At 25.9% G+C, this 20,254-nt stretch overlaps 2 protein-coding genes and 1 long non-coding RNA gene across 3 annotated transcripts in view; 2 read left to right on the top strand and 1 right to left on the bottom strand.

Moving 5' to 3' along the window:
- nAChRbeta1 (nicotinic acetylcholine receptor beta1) overlaps nt 1-20,254 on the top strand; it is a 52,369-nt gene that overhangs the window by 12,454 nt on the left and 19,661 nt on the right. The window lies entirely within an intron of this gene.
- Nucleotides 763-4,389, top strand: LOC113793623 (uncharacterized). Its single transcript, XM_027343674.2, has one exon. The coding sequence runs from the start codon at nt 1,687-1,689 to the stop codon at nt 4,138-4,140; it is 2,454 nt and encodes an 817-aa protein (XP_027199475.2). The 5' UTR covers nt 763-1,686; the 3' UTR covers nt 4,141-4,389.
- Nucleotides 15,404-18,616, bottom strand: LOC142646400 (uncharacterized). Its single transcript, XR_012847349.1, has 3 exons — nt 18,092-18,616; nt 17,574-17,970; nt 15,404-17,462 (listed from the first exon to the last, which is right to left on the bottom strand). It is a non-coding gene; the product is annotated as an uncharacterized LOC142646400 (long non-coding RNA).

Below are 20,254 nucleotides of genomic sequence, written 5' to 3'. Positions count from 1 at the left end.
AGAGTTTTTTCTTTCTTTTTTACTATTATTATTCAATCATGTTATGCTCTGTTCATCATCATCATCATTCATGAATGATGATGATGACTATTTGCATTGCCGAATATATTATGACAATTATTTTATTTGAGAAACTTCAAAGTTTTATCTGACAATTGAATTGAATCAAAAACAACTAAATGAAACTCGATGTTGTTTCTTAATAATAATAATAATTTTATTAAATAACACACTGCCAACAAGATGGCATTTGTGTTTACTTGAAAAAAGAAGAGAGAGAGAAAGAAAAAAAAAATTATAATTTCATATTAATATACTGTTTACAAAGATGTTGTTTCTTGATTGAACAAACTCTGTATTGAGAGGATTTTTTTTTGTTCCCGTCCCCTCACACATTGAACATAATATTTTTGTCTTTGGAAAAAAAATTTTTTGTTTGGAATCCCAGAAAACATTATCAGAATTATTATTATTATTTGTTCATGGTCATGATGATGATTGCAAAAATAAAATAATAAAGAATTTCTAGAATATTTTCCACTTATATAACATCAATGATTTGTGTGTACATAAATAATCAATCGTCTAGGATATTTGATGATTGAGAAAACAAATGAATGAATGAAAAAAAACATGGATTAATCTATTGGACCTTGAGATCAATTCATTTTTTTCATCATCATCATCAAAAGCTGAGTCCATGCTTTATTATTACGCTTATTATGACAACTTTTTTCTTTGCCTGATTCTTGCAAATAATTTTAGCTAATTTAGGCATTAGTTGTATAGATTATTAGCTATAGTTTAGCGAAGGATATAGTGATATGATGTGTGTGTTTGTGAGTGTGTTCCCAAATCAATTTATCCAACCAAATAAAAATAGATTGTGAATATAAAAACAAAGAAGAAAAAGAAAAAGAAAGATAAAGATAAAGAGAGTGAGAGAGGAAAAACCCTAAGAGAATGATAGAACGACAAAAAGAGCGTGAAAGCTCTTCAATCAACCCAAACAAAACCATTTCGAAAATCTTCAATGATGATGATGATGATGATGAATAAATGAAGGAATGAACGAATGAAAAGAAGAATCGAATTGAAGAACAAAAGAATCGAAACTTATTATTCCAATATACAATGTTTGTATGGTGTGTAATTGTGTATTGTATTGTATTGTATTGTATGGAATTGGATTGGACCCAAAAGACAATATTGATTTGTTCGTTTGTTTTTCATCTTCAATTCACTTCATCAGCGTTTATATTTGGAATTTTTTTTTGCTTAATTTTTTTTATATTCTGATCCCACTGGTCCCATATATGTGAAACTGTGTGTACGTTTTACAGAAGAATTTGACTCTATTTCCTATTTTTTGTTTTTCGCTAAATTTTGGCACATTTTTTTTTGTCTCAGGTTTTTTCTGCTGTTCAAATATATTTTCGATTTGTTTCGTTTTTGAATGAGAAAGAAAAAGTAGTGTTGATCTTTTTCAATTATTTGGTTTTAATGAATTATCGAATTTATTAATAAATTTTTTTTAAATAGAACTTTTGTATTGAAAACAATCAATCATTTTGTTTACATTAATATAAAAACAGTAAAAAATAATGGTAAACGAATCGTTGTAATTTTTTTGTTTTTTTTTTTTGTTTTAGTGATTAGTAATAATAATCAATCATCAATAAAATAATGATTAAACAAATTAAACAATTTTTAATTATTATCATTATGATTTCAAATGTAATGAATAGAAGAATTTCGATTACAAAACAAATAAAAAATTTTAATTGGTTTCCAAGCACATATGATTCATGTCAATTTTCATCATCATCATCATTATCATCCTGTAAAGATTCACGTATGAATTGTGAAACAATTTTGAAAAATAATTTAGAAAAAACTATTGGCATATCGATTGTTGATGATCGAATATATCGATTTATCTATGATAAAGATATAATTGTTATTGTTAATGATTTTTATGATCAAATTTCAAATAAATATCGTCATCATGAACATTTATATCTGGATGGTGGACAAATAATTCATATGAAAAATATTCAACAACTAATGATTGAACATAAAATTTATCGATGTTATATTAGATTAATTGAAAATGGATTAACATTACCGAATATTGTTATGTATCAACGAATCGATACAAAAACTCAAAAAATTGTTTATAATTTTGATTTATATTTTATTACTACAAGAAAATGTTATTATCATTTAAGTTTGGAAACGTTTGCTGGTGATAGTTGTACAACAATGAAAATTGAAAAATTTAATGTGAAAACCATATCAAAAGCATTTCATTATAATCTAATTAAGTTTATAAAAGATTCATATATATTTCTAATTGATAATAATTCGAATAAACATGGCCAAACATTTCGAATAATTTTTCATCCATCACAATCATTATTTGAAGTTCATTCAATAGATCAAACGATTGATATGTTTTTTTGGTGTTTTGTTTATGAAAGAAACAGTGGAAAATTAGTATTATTGACAATATCATATGAACAATTTAATGATAATTTATGTAAACATAAAATTGATCCATTCGAATATCAAATAACATATGGATTTGGTTTAAATAATAATATTTATTTAATATCAAATTCTTTAAGTAAAATTGCCATTATAGATGCATTTGCTTTATCAAAATTGGATCATACATTTTCAATTAAATTTTTTATGTTTAAAGATTTTTTTCTTTGTCAATGGCAAGAAATAATAATGACACAAATTGAATGGATTTTCGGAACATCAGATAATGTTCAACAATCAAAAAAGAAACAAATCGAATGTAGAACATTTATCCAACAAACATTCAAACAAACAATTGGCATTTCATTGATTAATAATAATTTATATATTTCAACAAGTAAAAATGTAAATCAAATAATTATATTTGAAAATGTTATCGAAAATAATGATGATAGTATTATACTTGGAAAATATGGTTATTGGTCGAAAATAACCAATACTGGTTTCGGAAAAGTATGGAAACAAATGTCATGTACAAAAAATTTGTATTATGAAAATCCTGATCATGATACAAATGATGATAATTATGTTCATCCATTCTCATTGTCAATGTTGAATACAACATTGAAATGTAGTTCTGAATCCAAACAATTTTATTCCGGTTTATTATATGGTGAAATATTTGGTTATTCAATACAATTATATTGGCAAACAACAATCAAAACACAGCCATGTACAATTATTGAAATACATTATACAAATATGGACAATAATAATCCTGATCAACAACAGAATAATTATCATTTTATTGAAATTACTGGACAAAATGAATTCTATAAATTAATAATGTTAGAAGAAAATGAACAACAAGTGTATGTATGGCGTAGAAAACCTGACCATAAATATGTTGATTATATTGGTCAATTATGTTGGTCATCAAATGATCGTATTCGTATTGTTTACAATTACAAACATGATGAATGTCAAAATACCATAGAATTATCAATGAAAATTTCATATGGATTTATTGGTAAAATTAATAAACTATATCTAGTATCATTATCAAATAATGAAATATTGATTATTGATGGAGATTTATTACAAAATGTAATTTATGATAAATGGTATTCAATACGTACTAAAAGTATTGAGCAATTTTTTCAGTGTCAACCATCAGGGAAACCATCGGAAACAGTGACAACATCAAGATCACAGAGAGAAAGAACAACACCAAGATCACAGAGAGAAAAAACAACATCGAGACGACAGCCAGAAAAGACAATTACATCAAATCCATCTTTTACAATTACTACCGAAAATCATGAATCGTCTCATGATGAAACTCCAAAACATGATGATGATTCAAAACATCATGGAAAAGGCAAATTTATACTATTTTGGATTTTGTTGGCATGCATATTGTTGATCATTGGCTTTCTTTGTTTCACAATGTTACCATCAAAACATCATCGAAAACATCATCATCATAATCATCATCATGTTCATAAACATAAACGTGGTCCTAATGATAAAAAACATTATCCAATAAAAATAATACCAAACAACAATCCCAAACGAAAACAAAATCGAAATCGTCGTCAAGAACGTTATCGAAAGTTGAATTTTGTATCATTAGAAAGACGTGGCTGAACAAACAATAATAATGACATATTTTTAACATATTACATAAATTGAACAATAAAATATTTTCATTATTAGGCGGCGGTCCCACTTGTATAAACTAACAAACAGACTAAACCGAAAAATGCACTGTGGAAGTAGAAAACGGGAAAAGTTTGCGATTTGACAAACTTTCGAGTTTAACATATCAAGCAAGCATGATCCGGCAAACTAGTTTTTTAGTTTATACAAGTGGGACCGCCGCCTTAAAAACATTTTTGTTTGATCAGAAAAAAACATGAAAAAATATAATTCAATTTGTGAGTTTGATCCAAAGGATTAATGAGAATAATTTTTGAAATGAATAAATATTGAATTATGATGATGAACGAAAAATAATCAATTGTACACGATTTTCATTAGTATTCACACTCATTGTGTATACATTGGAAATTTTATTCTTTCATTTTTTTCCACTTGATAACTGTTTTCATCACCTTTATTATGGCAAGCAAAAAAAAAAACAAAAAAAAAAATAATTATTATTATTTGGGTTGGTCGTTTGATCGATAAATTTATCAAGCACGGTAACTTGGACTAAAACTCGTCCCTCAAACTCGATAATAATAATAATAAAAAACCAATTGAAATGATCAAAAGACTGAATTGATTCCAGTGAGAAAGAAAAATCGAAAAAAAATCAATTTTTACTCATTATTTGATGATGGGAGTGATTTTTCTACCCTAACATGAATGGATGGATGGAAAAATAAAGTATAGAGTTTTGCATAAATAAATATCCTGTGTTTGTATTTGTGTTCATCACGTATTATTATCATCATCATTTTGACGAAGTAAAAACAAAAAAAAAAATTCATTGATGACAATGTTGGCAATTTAATTAACGTTTTTTTTCAGAATTTTTATTATTCTTTTTACATCATCATCATCATTATCGTTTCATTTCTTTCGTTTTTGTTTTTCCCAATATCCTGACTACATCATTCCTATTTGGCATTGACAAAAAATTTTTTTTATATTTCGACAATCCACAATTTCATTCATTCATTCATTCTCTCCGTTCGCAATTAATTCATTCGATTCATTGATGATGATAATGTATTGTTGAGTTGAGTTTGAGGATGAGTTTTTTTTGTTTTCCAATCATTTCATTCCATATTTGTTTACCTTTTGAATTGATTAAATTGATAGAATTTCATATGACAAACAGAAAAAATAAAATTCTATTAATTATTTAGCATTCTGGCATACTAATCATAACCATATGTTCATCACATTATCATGGATATTTGATGTTTGTTTTTTTCCATCAGGAATCAAATATCAAATATCAAGTTTTTTTATTCAAAAAAAAGGATTATTCACTTCAGCGATGATGATTGAAAGGTGATGAAATTTAATTTGAATTTTTTTTATCATTCTTTTCACCACTTTATGTCTCATCACATTTTTTGATTCGGAAAAAAATTGAATTAAATATCATCAGCAACAACAGAAAAAAAAAGTTAAAATGGAAAATGATAAGAATCGTTTCTTCTTTTTTCATAATATAATCTTTTCTTAGCATCCTACATTCCAAAATACCTTTCGAAACAAAACACAAAAAAAACTTGTTATCATGTTGCATTGATTTTATTATCTATGAAAAGGTGGAAGGTTCGTTCCTTAGTATCAACAGAGAATGATAACCAAGGAATACAAAAAAAAAGATTTATAAAAATATTCATTTCAATTTTCCCGAAGAAAAAAAAACCAGAACAGATATGACATACTAGAAAGAAGCGAATTTCTTTTCGCTATTCTCCATCATCATCTTGAATTTATAAGCAACAAGAAGAAAAAGTTCCGGTAAAAGTTTTTCATCATCGTTGTTGTTGTTGTAGTTGTTCAGATAAATAATTTATTTCCTGATTTCATTACGATTTCTATCTATTTTTGGCTTGTTTTTGTTGTTTTCATTTTTCATTTTTATTTTGAAAAAAAATTCCAAGCACATCATCATCATCATCTTATATTTCTAGGTAGAATTTGAGAAAAAAATTTCATTTTTTTTCTCTTCAAAGTTGACCTTTCCAATGATAGTAATTCAAAAAGTAAGGAAAAAAACCTGAAAATCAAAACTTGAATCCATATTGAATGTTTTTATTTTCATTGAATCTCCGTTATATAATCCATCGTCGTCATAAAAATCAATAAGTTTTTTTTCTGTTTTCAACTTGATCCATGTTCATTCAATTCAGCGATTTAATATGATTGATTGAAACATAATCATCATCATCATCATCAACAGCAACAACATATAATTCGTTTGTCAATTTCATAGAATGAAAGAAAAAAAATTGATCGGTTATCGTTATTCTATGACATGGGGAAAAAAGAATCCAGACAAAAAAAATGACAATTCAATAAAGAAGCTTAAAGAATTTTTGGCAAAAAAAAATTGAATCAATTCGAGAGAATCGAGAAAAGAAATTCTTGACTTTTCTTTCAAGTTTTTTCTTCATCATCTATCAAAATGAACAACAAGGTTCGATTGTTCGGTTTCAATCGAGTAAAATAACATTTTTTGTTTTCTTTTTCTTCTTTAATCGAATGATGAAAACAAAGAACCGAGCGAGAGAGGGAAAAAAACGAAATAATACATCGATCTGTCAGCACAACTTAATTTCATCGATATTTACTTTTTTTTTACACACACATACACCCAAGTGTGTTACATTATAAGATGAATTATATAATCAAAAAAAAAAAAAAAAAAAAACGAAGAAGTCAATAAACAGAATGAGAAAAAGAGAGAAAGAAAAATCACTTTCATCTGGTATCCGTTTGTATAGTGTGAATGAATGAATGAATGAATGAATGTGATTGTCAATGATTTATTGATTTCAATCGAAATTTTATATATTTTTCATTTTGCCTTTTTTTAATGAACATTATTCGATTCAGAAATTGTTTCTTGATTCATATTGATTTTTTTATTCCTCTTCTTTTGTTGCTGTTTTCGATCATTTTGGGTGTTTGTTTGTTATAATTATTACAATTCTGATTGTTGTTGAAATGAAAATGACAATGAAAAAGTTAAATTTGTCCACAAAATTGTTATGTTTGTTTGATATTTTAAGCCCAAAAGTGTTTGTTTGTTTGTTTTTTTTATCCCAATGAATTGTTATTGATAATGTTTCATTTCATTTGGATTCTGTTTTTTATTTTCATGTTTTTTTTTGGTATTTGTTTGTTCATTAAAACTGAATGTAGTTTTTTTACTATAATTGAAAACTAAATTTGTTTCGATCCAAAATTGTTCTGTCTGTGTGTCGTTGTTAATGATGATGATGTTTGAAAGTTTTTTTTGTTTTGTTTTTCTTACCGAGTTTCCAAAAACAAAAAAAAAACGAACAAAACCAATAATGAAAATTCTTGAAATAAAAAGTTCTAACAAATCTACAAATTCTCTTGTATAAATGTATGTGTTATTTTTTATTATTTTGTAATACTGCTACCACTTGAAAAATACTTGATATAATTTCATTTGTTGGTTTAATTTTTTCCGTTCATGTTTGATTCTCTCACTGTGATGATTGTTTGTTTACTTGTGATCCGGCAATCATTTATTTTATCGAATGTTTTTTTTACGATTGTCGATTGTGAAACAAAAAAAAAAGTTGAATTCAAACCCTGAAGCTTGAAGATATAAAAAATAATGAAAAAATAGTGAATAAACGAATATTTAAACAAAACAGTGAAAGCCGAATGATATCATCATTGAATCGGATGTGCGTAATATTTTTTTCATCTTCTTCTTCTTCCATCTGCCTCATCATTTTCATCAATTTTCTCTCATATAGATTATATATAGAGATATCAAAATTTAGTTTTTTTCCCTTTTTCTATTTGCATCCTCTCATAAACTTACAAACACAACATACTAAAAATAGTGAGTGAGAGAGAAAAAAAGTCCAAAGAGAATTGATGATCATTAATTCATTTCGGCATAAAATTGAGATTCCTAAATTTCTAGTGAGTAGTGTAGCATCTGTTTCGTATATGTTTCATGGATTTTTTTTGTATGTTTAATCGAGTGTATTCACACACACACAAGCAAACAAACAAACAAGTTCAATAATTCAATTCAAATTTTTTTTTTTTTGGGGGTTCTGTTCATGTTTTCTTGAATTTTTTCTCTGTTTCATTTGATCATTATTCAAGTAAATTTTCGAAACAACTATAGTTTATTTAAAAAAAATGAATTGAATTGAATTGAGAAATCTTTATTCGAATTGTTTAAAGTTTTTATTTTGTTTGTTTGATAATTTTTCCTATGAAATAATCATCAAATGTCAAATGCTATATTTGAATCAAAGATATTTATGACATCTGGTTTTATTATTCTGGTTGGTTGAATGATGATGATGATGAGTGGTCGAAAGTTGAAAAACTCTTGAAAATTCTTCTTTTGAAAAAGAGAAGTAAAAGTGAAATTAAATTGGATAAAAAATTTTGTTGTTGCTGTTTTTATTTTTCACTTTAATTTCGGATCTAGTGTTAATAAAACAATTTTTCTTTTAAATTCAGTTACTCAATCGTTTTATTTAATCATCCAATTGCTTTGTATGATGATGATGATGATGAAATTGTGTGTGTGATTGCCTAACTTTCTTCAGGTATTTTTTTGTTCAACTTTTAACATTAGAGAATTTCCAATGAACAAAAAAAAAGCTATTAAAGACTTTGATGTCAATATATATTTCAAATGACAAATGAGAATGGTCAGCCACCTATAGATAAGTTTTCAATTTTGGATCATGAACAATATATAATGGACATTAATAAATTGATTGAATCAAAAATAAAAGTAAAATTTATTTGATGATGTTGTTCTTGTTGAATTCAAACAACAACAACAATAATAACGAGAATAGATTGGAAATTATTGAATTTTTTTCCTTTTCTTTGCACAATTCCAATTGGATCTGTTCAATATCTGTTTGTTTGTTTGAGTTTCAATAAGTTTTTGTTGTTGTTGTTGTTCACAAACACTTTTCATTTGTTCACATGAAAAGTTGCATTACATACTTCAATTCAATTATAACTGTAAATACAAGATTTGTATTTATTAAATGTTAAACAAATATAAACTTATTTCTGTTGTGATATTCAATTTTCGTTTTTCATTCCATTTCATTTCATTTCGTATGTGTGTCATCAGTCCTTTAACCATAAAAGAAAAATTCAACAACCGGTGTTGTTGTTGTTGTTGTTGGTAGGTTCCATGCTTGATCCAATAATAATTTCCAATAACTTAATTTTCTTTTTTTTTTTTTGCAATCGATTTTGATTTCATTTTTTTTCAGTTCGGTTCGGTTCAAGAGTGATTGAAACAAAAAATATGAAGAGGAATGATTCTATGATTAATGGATATTGAAATAAGGAGAGAAAGAAGAAAACAAATGCTAAAGTGAATGACTAGAATAATAATAATAATAAAAGCTGCTTACTTTTTTTAGCTGTTTTTATGCTTATTTGATTTCATCGAATCACGAATGATGATCATTATCATTTTTTTTTTGCTTTGATTCTAACAAAACATCGAACAACATTCAACAATCATTTACCAAAGTGAAGAAATTTCAGTCAACTAAATAGATTTTGTTGTTGTTGTTGTTGTTGAAAAAATAAATTCAAATCAAGTAAAAGATGAACATCTATAAATGAATGATAACGGAATGAATGAGTAAATTTGAAAAAAAACAATTTTTCAAACAACATCATCGATGCACTTCTTAAACCATATTATATAACTGATGATGATCTGTACACAAGATTCCCTGAAGACAATGCTATAGCAGATAAATTATATAATAGTGAAGAATGTTGAGAAAAAATTGTATCATTCGGAAATTTCACCAGTCATACAGAAACACAAACATAAATAATTTTGCAAGAATAAAAAATGACAAACACATGATATGATCTATGTAATATGTTTGTAGGTTTCTTCATATATCATCATCATCATCATGTCGGCGATTAAATTCCTAATCTTTTTTTTTCATATCATATTTTTTCCATTAAAAAAAATTATGTGAAAAATAAAAAACTTCGAATTTAATTTGTCATTTTTTTTCATTGATAATAATAACAATAAAAACAATAATGATTCGAATGAAGATTTTATTTTCGAATGTTTTTCTTATTCACTCACGGAATTTATCCATTCATATATGACGGAAAAAGTTATTTCCGAATGAATTGTATTCTCTCTCTCGCACACAATATTTCGAATGTTTTGTTTTGTTTTTCTTCAAAATTTTTTTCTTGTGAAATAAACTTCATAATGATAAATTATCATTATTATTATTATTATTATAACAAATAATCAAGTCATAAAAAAAATGAAATTCTTGAGAAAAAAATCAAATAATTTTATGTTCAATTAATTTCAAAAAATTGATGATGATGATCATAATCATGATAATGATAATAATCAAGATTCTTTGAAAAATATCTCACTTCCAGATAAAATTTTTCATTAAATTTTCAATGTTTTTTTTTTTTGTTTTCATTTTTTTTCCATCAAATGAAAAGAAATATATAATTTCAATGAAATCAATTGAAAATCTAGTTTTTTCTTCAGCCAAAAATAAAATAAAATTGCTCAAATTATTACCGACAGTGATTCATCTTGCGTTCCATTGTGTGTGTGTGTGGGGGGATGAAAATAAAAAATCAAGACAATAATCGACTGAATTCTTAGATCCTACTACAACAACAACAAAAATTCCAACAACAATATGATCTCATCATTATTATCATCTTTTGAAGAAAAAAGTTTCAACATTTTTTCTCTCATAAAATGTTCATTGAATTATTATTATTTTCTTGTTTGTCTTGTATCCAATTGTTTTTCCAAAAAAAAAATGTAGTAGTTAATCTTATATCTTATATCTAAAGGTTTCAATAAGAAACGATGAAGATATTGTTGGAAACAAAACAAAACAAAATTTTCAATGAACAAAATGTAATTGAGAGTGAAAAACAACAATGACAAAATGAAACAAGAATTCAAGAAAAAAAAATTGACTAAATCCCTTTTGCTTTATGACAATATAGTCTGTTGGTTGCTTTATCATTATGTTGTTGTTGTAGTTTGAGATTTGTTTTACGACCTTATACTTTTTTTTTCATCCAACAACAATAACAACAACAATCATTCAACCAATCGACCGACCAGACTAGAATCAAATTCAATTTCCTCAATTTTTGTTTGATTTGGTTTCAGTTTTTTTTTCGTTTGATTCTTGAAAATCTTACGAAGGCTTATTTCTTTTTTTTGCCCAGTTCTCGAATCTGTTTTTCAATCTTTCAATGTGGATGTGAAATGTTTATCGTGGTATCCAATTATACATCATGTCTTACAATCTATGAATGAATTGTATTCCTTTATTTTTGACAAAACAATTTGATTCGAGTTTTTTGTTTTTAATTGAATGAATTGAATTTCTTTTCTTTTTTTGTATAAGGAAAAACCAATTTGAAATTTTCATTGTCTGTTTTATTTTTTATGTAGCCAGAATGATTTATTTACCAAGAAAAAAGAAAAACTTTACTTTTATTATTATTATTATTCTACCTAAATAAAGCCATCGTCAATGTTTGTTTTTTTTCCTGTGTTTTTTTTTATTTCAACGAAATTGATTTGAATCGATGTTGTTATTGTTGTAGTTGTTGTTTTTGCATTATGAACATGTCAGTCATAAGTATTACATATGGTAGCCATCACTCTTATCATCAATTCTCTCGCTCTCTTTCCCATTTGTTTAAATGTATGTTTTTTAAGGGATAAAAGAAAAACTTACAAATTTGAAACAAACTGAAGAAAAAAAACAACTACATACTACTATTTAGATACAAATCCACATTGGTAAAGATTCTGTTTATTATTAATATTATTATTGGTCCCAATAGAACTGAAGGAGAGAGAGAGAGAGAAAGAGATCAACAACAACATCAGCAACGAAAATTGAGTAAGAAAGTAAAGGAAAAAAAACACCAAATAAAAATGTTTAGGTTTAGAAGAAAAAGATGAAAAAGCGCAGAAGAAGGAAAAGAAAAACAAATTCCAACTATTAATACCTTACAGGTTTTTTTTTATTTAAAAAAAAACAACTATTTATACTCGATTTAATACATCCTTAATTCCATCAAAAGAATGATGCTGATTTTTTTTCTTGTTGTTGATAGAAGTGTAGTTCTATTAAGACCATTTTTTTACAATCTAGTCGCTTGTAATATTAAGTTTTGTGACGACACACACACACACACAGGGTATAATGGCAAAATGGTATAATTAATTTTTTTTTTCTTTCCATCATCATTATTTACAAAAAAAAAAAACATAACTGTTATTTGGTTATGGGATTTATCTATTTTGAAATTTCTTTTCCTCACTGAAAATTCTATTAAATTTAGCAATTTTAGTTGAAAAAAAACTTTAAATGAGAAAAAATATTCTGTCCATTCGTTTGTTTGTTTGGGGCAAAAAAAAATTGATAAAAATCATTGCTCTCCCCTCATTTGTTTCAATGGACAAAATCATCATCATCATCTATATGTATATTATTTCTGATGATGACAATGATTGAGCCAACAAGATGTATATAGTGAAAGATATATATGATGATTATTTATGATGGTTATATTCTATTCTATGATTTTTTTTTCATGATTCTTTAGGGATCAAAATATAAAAACAAAACAAAATATGATCCAATAAAAACGATATACGATATATATTAGATGAAAAAAACCCAAGAGATAGAAGAAGGTTTTTTTTAAAAAAAATTTCAAAAAAAAATTTCTATTCATTCATGTATGTATTCCTATATAGTTCAGTTCATAAATAATAAACAAATATTGGAATGAACGATCAAAAAGCATCCGAAAAAGAATGAGCTTTTTTCCTAAAGCCTAAGAAAGATGATGAATCAAAAATCAGAAAAACTGAATGGATGAATTGAGACGCACACCAGAATTGAGAGAATTTATTTTGGAATGCTTACAAGAATTTGTCACCAAATTTTTTTTCAATGAATTATTGTGACAGTACAAATAAGAACTAAATAAAATAAATTTTCTTGCAAATCCTTTAAGGATCTTTGACAAGATCTTTGAATAGGTGAATTTTCAAACAACAAAGCAATTTTTTTTTCATTTTATTCTATAGTTTTTTTTCTGTTTGCATCGATAAAAAGAAAAGAAAAAAGAAAATAGATTTTCATTTTACAATGTTCAAAAGTAATCTTTAAAATTGAATTTACAAATCAAAATGATTGAAAAAAAAAGATGTTTGAATATTCAATCTTGCCATTTATGAAATTATTTCAATTGACAATTATTCAATGTTACAAATAAATTTTGATGAATTGGAAATTCTGTTTACCGAAAAAAGGGTTTCTTAACCTTTTTCTTTGGTTGAAATATGATAAGAATGAAAAAAAATTCAAAAGTTCAAAAGAAAGAAAAAATTCTCTATGGGAAAAAATGAATTGAATCGAATCCTTTTTTTTTTTGTTCGAGAATTGAAATTGGTAAAATTTGCTTCTCACACAATACAATAGGATGATGATGATGAACAAAAACTACGAAGCATATTTTTCTATATTCAATTCGAGAAAAAATCTCGAATCAAGAATGTTTTCAAAATAGTTTTTTTTTTGATACTATATTTTCCAAACACTGTTGCCATTTGATTCAATTAATATAATATTATAATGGTTGCCATGATGATGATTCATTTTCATCATCATTTTTATTATGACAAAAAAAAAAATGAAATGAAATGATAATGGATGAATACCCTGAATACCATTTATATTAGAAAATTTGAAAATTCTCTTCTTTCAAAAGCAATAATCATGGGTGAAGATGAAAAAATGAAGCAAAGATGAAAAACCTAAATGAATGAATTGAATGTAACATTTTGTGTCTGGAAACGAGAAATCGATTTGATTTGATTTGATTCAATTTTATTTTTCTTTACACTTTTTTTACTGGCACATTTGTGGTTGTGGATCCGTATCAATCAAATCTAATTTCTTTTGTTATTTTCATTGTTAAAAATTATTCATTTCATTTCAAATAACGATTCTTAAATTAGAGTTTCAAACATTTTCCAAAAAACTGAATCAATCAAATTCGTACAAGACAAAACTTTTCATTTAAAAGAAAAACAAACAAAAAAGGTGTTTTTTTTTTGTTATTAGCTGTAACCAAAATTCATTTTTGGATCATTTTCTTGGTTGTTGTTGTTGTTAATAATGATAAATGTTATCATCGAATATATATGCGTGCACACATCATTATTTGATCGCTTATTCAAACGACAACAACAACAACAACAAAGAAAGAAGCGATCAAAAATCCCAAAACAATATTGTTTTGTTTTTTTGGGGTTTTAATACTCTCATAGGTTTTACGTAAATCCTATGTTTTTTTTCTGGTTTGATATTTTGTATATTAATAATATTAATATCGAAGCTTCTTTTTTGTTTTGTTTTGTTTGATAGTGGTGGTTTTGGTGTGTTCAACAATGTCATCGATATCGATGATATCGTCGTTAAGGTTTTTTTTTTTTTGTTTCGACGGTGGTGGTGGTGGATGATGATAAACGATCATTAATGAAGAATATAAAAAACAAACAAGAAAAAGAAAAAAGAAACAAATATATTCTTGGTACAAATTTTGGACGTACATTGAAGAAGAAGAAGAAAAAAAATGAGTTGATCCGAAAACAAAACAAAACATCATCATATCAAATGAAAAAAAACCACCCGAAACATTATTATTATTGATCCTTATTGGTTTGTCTATGCATTTTTTTCTTGTTTTGTTTCTTTCATTGATTCTTGAGTTTATTCTACCAACAACAACAACAACAACAACAAATCTAATGATGAAATAATGAAATAGCAATGGATGGACCAATGAATTTTGATCGTTGTCTCGATTGGTTTTTTTTATTGTTGTAGGCATTCTATTTCTTTCTTTTTTTTTATTGAACAATATAAGGGTGATTGGCCACTAAATAAACAAAAAAAAAACAAAACAAAACAATGTTGATAATCAATTGAAAAAAAAATATTCATCGATTTGAATTGGTTATATCGGTTATTGGTTTTTTTTTCTATTCTTTCAAAATTTCTTTTCTCTTCTCTGCTTTTATATACCTTTTTTTGTTTCTTCAATATCGTTGTTGTTATTTGTTTATATTTCTAAACATTGCATGTTTGGATCATCATCATCATGGATTGTAGTAATAATCAATTATTGATTTATACCGAACAATAAATTATTTCGGATAGTCATCAAAAACAACAACAACAACAACAATAACAATGAGATGATCAAATAAATCTTCTTACCCGTTTACTCATGAATCGGGTTATTGTTATTGTTGTTGTTGTTGTTGTTATTTTCTTTTATTTGATATTTGGTTTTGGAACAATTTACAATGGAATAGCATCACCATCATCATCGACAACGAAAGTTACTGGCCTTATAACTTGGCAAGGAAATTTCTTTCAATCGAATCAAATTCTCGTATCGTTTTCTGGTTCTCGTATTCGTGTATTGTTTTATCGCTTGACCAAACGTTTTTTCTTTTCATTTCTTCTTTTTTTTTTTGCTATTTTTTTCTGTTGTTGTTGTTGTAGTATATCGGCCACTTTTTTTGACATTATCAATAAAAAAAAATTTATTATAATGTTAATTCAATGAAAAAAACAAAACAATAGAAATGCAATGGTCACTGAATATTATATCAGTAATGATGATGATGATGATGATGGTTAAGAATTTGTGTGTGTATCAGAAAAAAATTCTTAAATTCTGTACAGAAAGAATACTCTAATTCAGTTTTATTTCATCTTTGCCGGCAACAAATGTAAACAAAATTATTTTTGAATTTTTTTCCGAATGTTACTGCATGTTATTCATTGGAAAAAAAACAGAAAACAAAATACCGAAACCGATTTTCGCGGTTGTTGTTGTTGTCGTCGTTCAATATATGATGATGTCAATCGGTATACAAAATGAATGGACAAAAATTATAGAAAATGGCTGTCTATGACATTAACAATCGGAAAACCAAACAAAAACAGAACAAAAATTGCAAAATTGTTAGAACAATAATAGAAATGTTACAATGTTGAACCAGCAGCAAAATATAAAAAACATTTTTACAGAATCATAGAGAACATCCAAAAAAGACCAAAAAACAAAACTTGAATCAAAGAAAAAAAAAATGGAAAACATGAATTCATAAGTTAAACACACACACACACATCAACCAAGAAGAAGAAGAAAAAAAACCAAATACAAAATATACGTGATCATCAGACAAAATAACTGAAAATTTATATGATTTTTGCTTATGTTTTTTTCCTGAATGTAATACAATAGCAATTTGTAATTCAAATCAAAATTCGATTGAATCATAACAATGTTTATTGTGTTTGTATGTGTGTGTGTATAATATTTGTATTTGCTATCGATGGAATAAATTGGAAAAAATGATTTCAATTCACAATTCATTCATTGATTTCTGCTAATCCGTTCGGGCGGTCGTCTTGATTGTGTGTGATGATTATTTTGATTACTTTTGTTGTTGCTTGGTCATCATCAGCGGTTTATTTGGCTTCATGAATATTTTTTCATTTGAAAAAAATCCATTTTTTTTTGAAAACAATCATTTCAAAGATGTGAAAACAATTTCATTTCATTTCTTTGTCACAATTTTTTTTTATTTAGTAAATGGATGAATACATTATAATGTTGATTGGATTGGATTGAATAGAATTGCTTTGCTTTATTCTATTTTTATCTTTTTTCTTGCACACACAAATAACATTTTATAAATGAAAACATACTATAATACAATTCTTTAGTTTGACAATTCTAGTTAATGGAATCATAATAACAAAATCCATTTTGTCCATTTTCTTTTACAATTGTTCAAATTCCGGATTGTTATTTTTTTTCGGTGTTGGCTTTTATTTCGACTATACGACGACAATGATATGATTTTTTTGTTTTGTTTTTGTTTTTGGGCTCTATTCAAATTCATCATTTTATTTGAATAATTGATTTTTTTTCAGGAAATTAATGAACAATTTAAGAATGTTGTTTTTTTTGGTGAAAAAAAAGTTTCTTTCTAGTTGCGTTGTTTCATCATTTTGGGTTTTTTTTCTTGGATAATTATTTCATTGTTTTGGCAGAGAATAACTATGGATTTTTTTCACCCAATTCGTTTTATTCGTTATGAATCCATAGATCTAGAAAAAAAAGAGGAAGGAAGAAAAATCATTATTATAACCATCATAAAGCGAAAAAATCTTATAACATAATCAGTTTGTAATCAAATTCAAATTGGAAAATTTTCTTACTTTTTTTCGGTTAAGATTAGAAACAAAAACAAATAGATTTTATACGACCAAAATAGAAAACGGACAATAAACTATTGTACAAAAATTCTTCGTCGTCGTCGTTGTTATTATTATGTTTCGTATTGTCATTTTTCTTTAACGCCAAATTATTGGTCCATTGTTTTTTTTTTTTTTTTTTGGTTTCTTCTTCATCGTTTTTATTTCTTTTTGGTTTAGCCACATTTGTTTCTATATTTTCTTTTTTCGTTTCGGTTATTTTGTTATAAATGTTCGATACATGTATAAGCTGCCATACACGATTTAGTTATTTCTTGTTTCATTGTTTTTTTTTGTCTCACACGGCTCACATGTGCAAATTCATTTCATTTTTCGTTTGTTTGTTTGTTTGACATTTTATCTATTATATAATAATGATAATATTTTTGTCAAAAAAAAGAATTTCATAAGTTTCAGTTGTTCAATATCCGATGTTAACAAAAAAAAACAGACATATTAGACAGATAATATAAAATACCAACCAAGTATATCGGGAAAATCAAAAGAAAATATGGAACAAACAAACAAACAAAAACAAAAAATTCGAACGAATTTCTTATTCGATACAAAAAAAAATTCGTTCGAATTGAGCATGCTAATAAGCTGTTGAGCAGAATTTTTTTTCCGTTTTTTATTATTATTGTTCTATTTCGACCTAAATGGGTTCTTGTAATAAAGAATATCATGAGGGAATCTATGATGAGAAAAAATTCTGTTACTTTGTAATTAAAATTCTTTCGATGATGATGATGATGGCAATAAAATAAACTTTGAATCATTAATATATATTGATATCGAAAACTTTATTGTTGGATATTACAATATGGCCAATTTTTTTTGTTGTTGTTTTGTTTTGATTAGTTATTCTCGCAAGGGATAGATTTTCTTATTTCTTCTTATTATTATTTCATCATTACATTGATAATTTTTTTTTTGGTTCCATTTTGATTCTTTTTTTTCCATTGAATCTAATAAAACATTATTATGTGAATGATATCAAAACATCTTTATATCGTAATTTTAATTAGAAATTAATTATTGTTTTAATTCAATTGTATTGTTTTTGTAATTCTTTTGTTGTTGTAAAGAATAGGCAATCGAAATTGATGAAGAAAATATTTTTTCTTTGAGTTTATTCGGGTTAAAATTATTAAATTATATTTATGTCTGCGTGTTACACATATGTTACACACAACAACATTGTGAACATTATTTTGGTTCGTTTATTCACTTCTTCTTCATTTTTTTTGTCAATCCATTCGTGTATAGATAATGTAAAAGTAGGAAAAAAAATAACTGAATGTTTTCGAAACGAAAAGGATTCTTTTTTTGTGTGAATGATGCATTCATTTTTCTTTGAAAGACAGTAAAACCAACGACAAGAAACAAAACAAAAAATTGGAGACAATGAAAAAGATTATACAATTCAATGTGGAAAAAAAAGTATAAATGAATGAATGAATGAATGAATAACCGAAACAATGAACTTGCACGAATCATATTAATGATCCAAAAATTGAATATGACACACGCACACACACAGAGAGAATATTGAAGAAATTATAAATTTTTTTTTCACTTCGTTCTTCTTTTTCCACAAGAATTAATAATTCTCATCGAACACATACTCTCTCACACACACACACATTCAAGTAATTGAAACAAGAAAAAAAAATGGGGAAAAAATTTGCTTTATTAAAAAAAAATGAAAAATACTCGTATATTTATGTGATTAGTTTAATTTAATAATAAAAGTTTCTTGCTCTCTTTTTTTGCAAATATTCTTTTATTGAAATTTTTCCTATTTGGGAATATGTGGAAAATATGAATCATGTCGCATCGTTTTTTTTTCGCTGTGCCAATATATTTATTTATTTGTGTTTCATGTGATTGATTCAATTGATGATGTTATTAAAAGTATAACATCTACAAAATCCATGGGAATGAGAAATGGATGAATGAGAGAATTCACCAATATCGTAGACCAGAACGTTTTTTTTTTTTTGGAAATCTGGATTTTTTATTTTGTTTTTTGTCTTCAAGGAATATCATCATCAACAACCGAAAAAACAAAATATTCGTTTTGACAGACAGTACGGAACATTTTTATTCAATCAAGTTTTTTCGCTGTTACTTTTACGTTTTCATTTTCAATTAAAGAATCGTACCAACAAACAACAGAAAAAAATCACTGGAAAGCTTGAAATGTCCAACTGAACAAACAAACAAAAGTAAAGGGAAGAAAAAAAACAGAATCTTGATCCATATCATTTCAAAATGCTGTTGTTGTTGTTAAGTTTCCAACCGATCTTAGTCATCAACATCGTGATCATTCAATTTGCAAGTTCATTTATCACATATCTACATTATTCTGTAACTTTTTTTCTTCTTCTTATTTGATTATTATTATTATTTTAGTTGTTGTTTACAAAGACATAAAGGAAAAGAAAACCTTTCATTATTAACTTGAATCTAACTAAACACGCACAACAGAAATATATTTAAAGCAAAGATTTGAACAAGAAATATTTATTCTTTTTGTGGATAGTGTGAGGTGGTGGGGGAATAGAGAGAATTTTCATTTCTCATTTCTTATGTCCAAAATAATAATGAAAATAAAAGTACAGTAAGATTTGGAGAAAAAA

This window comes from Dermatophagoides pteronyssinus, unplaced genomic scaffold (assembly GCF_027571235.1).
Source record: "Dermatophagoides pteronyssinus isolate colony J.1.1.1.1 unplaced genomic scaffold, Derpt_VIB-CSIC_2022.12 sq0003, whole genome shotgun sequence".
Taxonomy (NCBI): Eukaryota; Metazoa; Arthropoda; class Arachnida; order Sarcoptiformes; family Pyroglyphidae; genus Dermatophagoides; species Dermatophagoides pteronyssinus.
The sequence above is the reverse complement of the archived record's forward strand: the minus strand, read 5'-3'. Positions and strand labels throughout refer to the sequence as shown.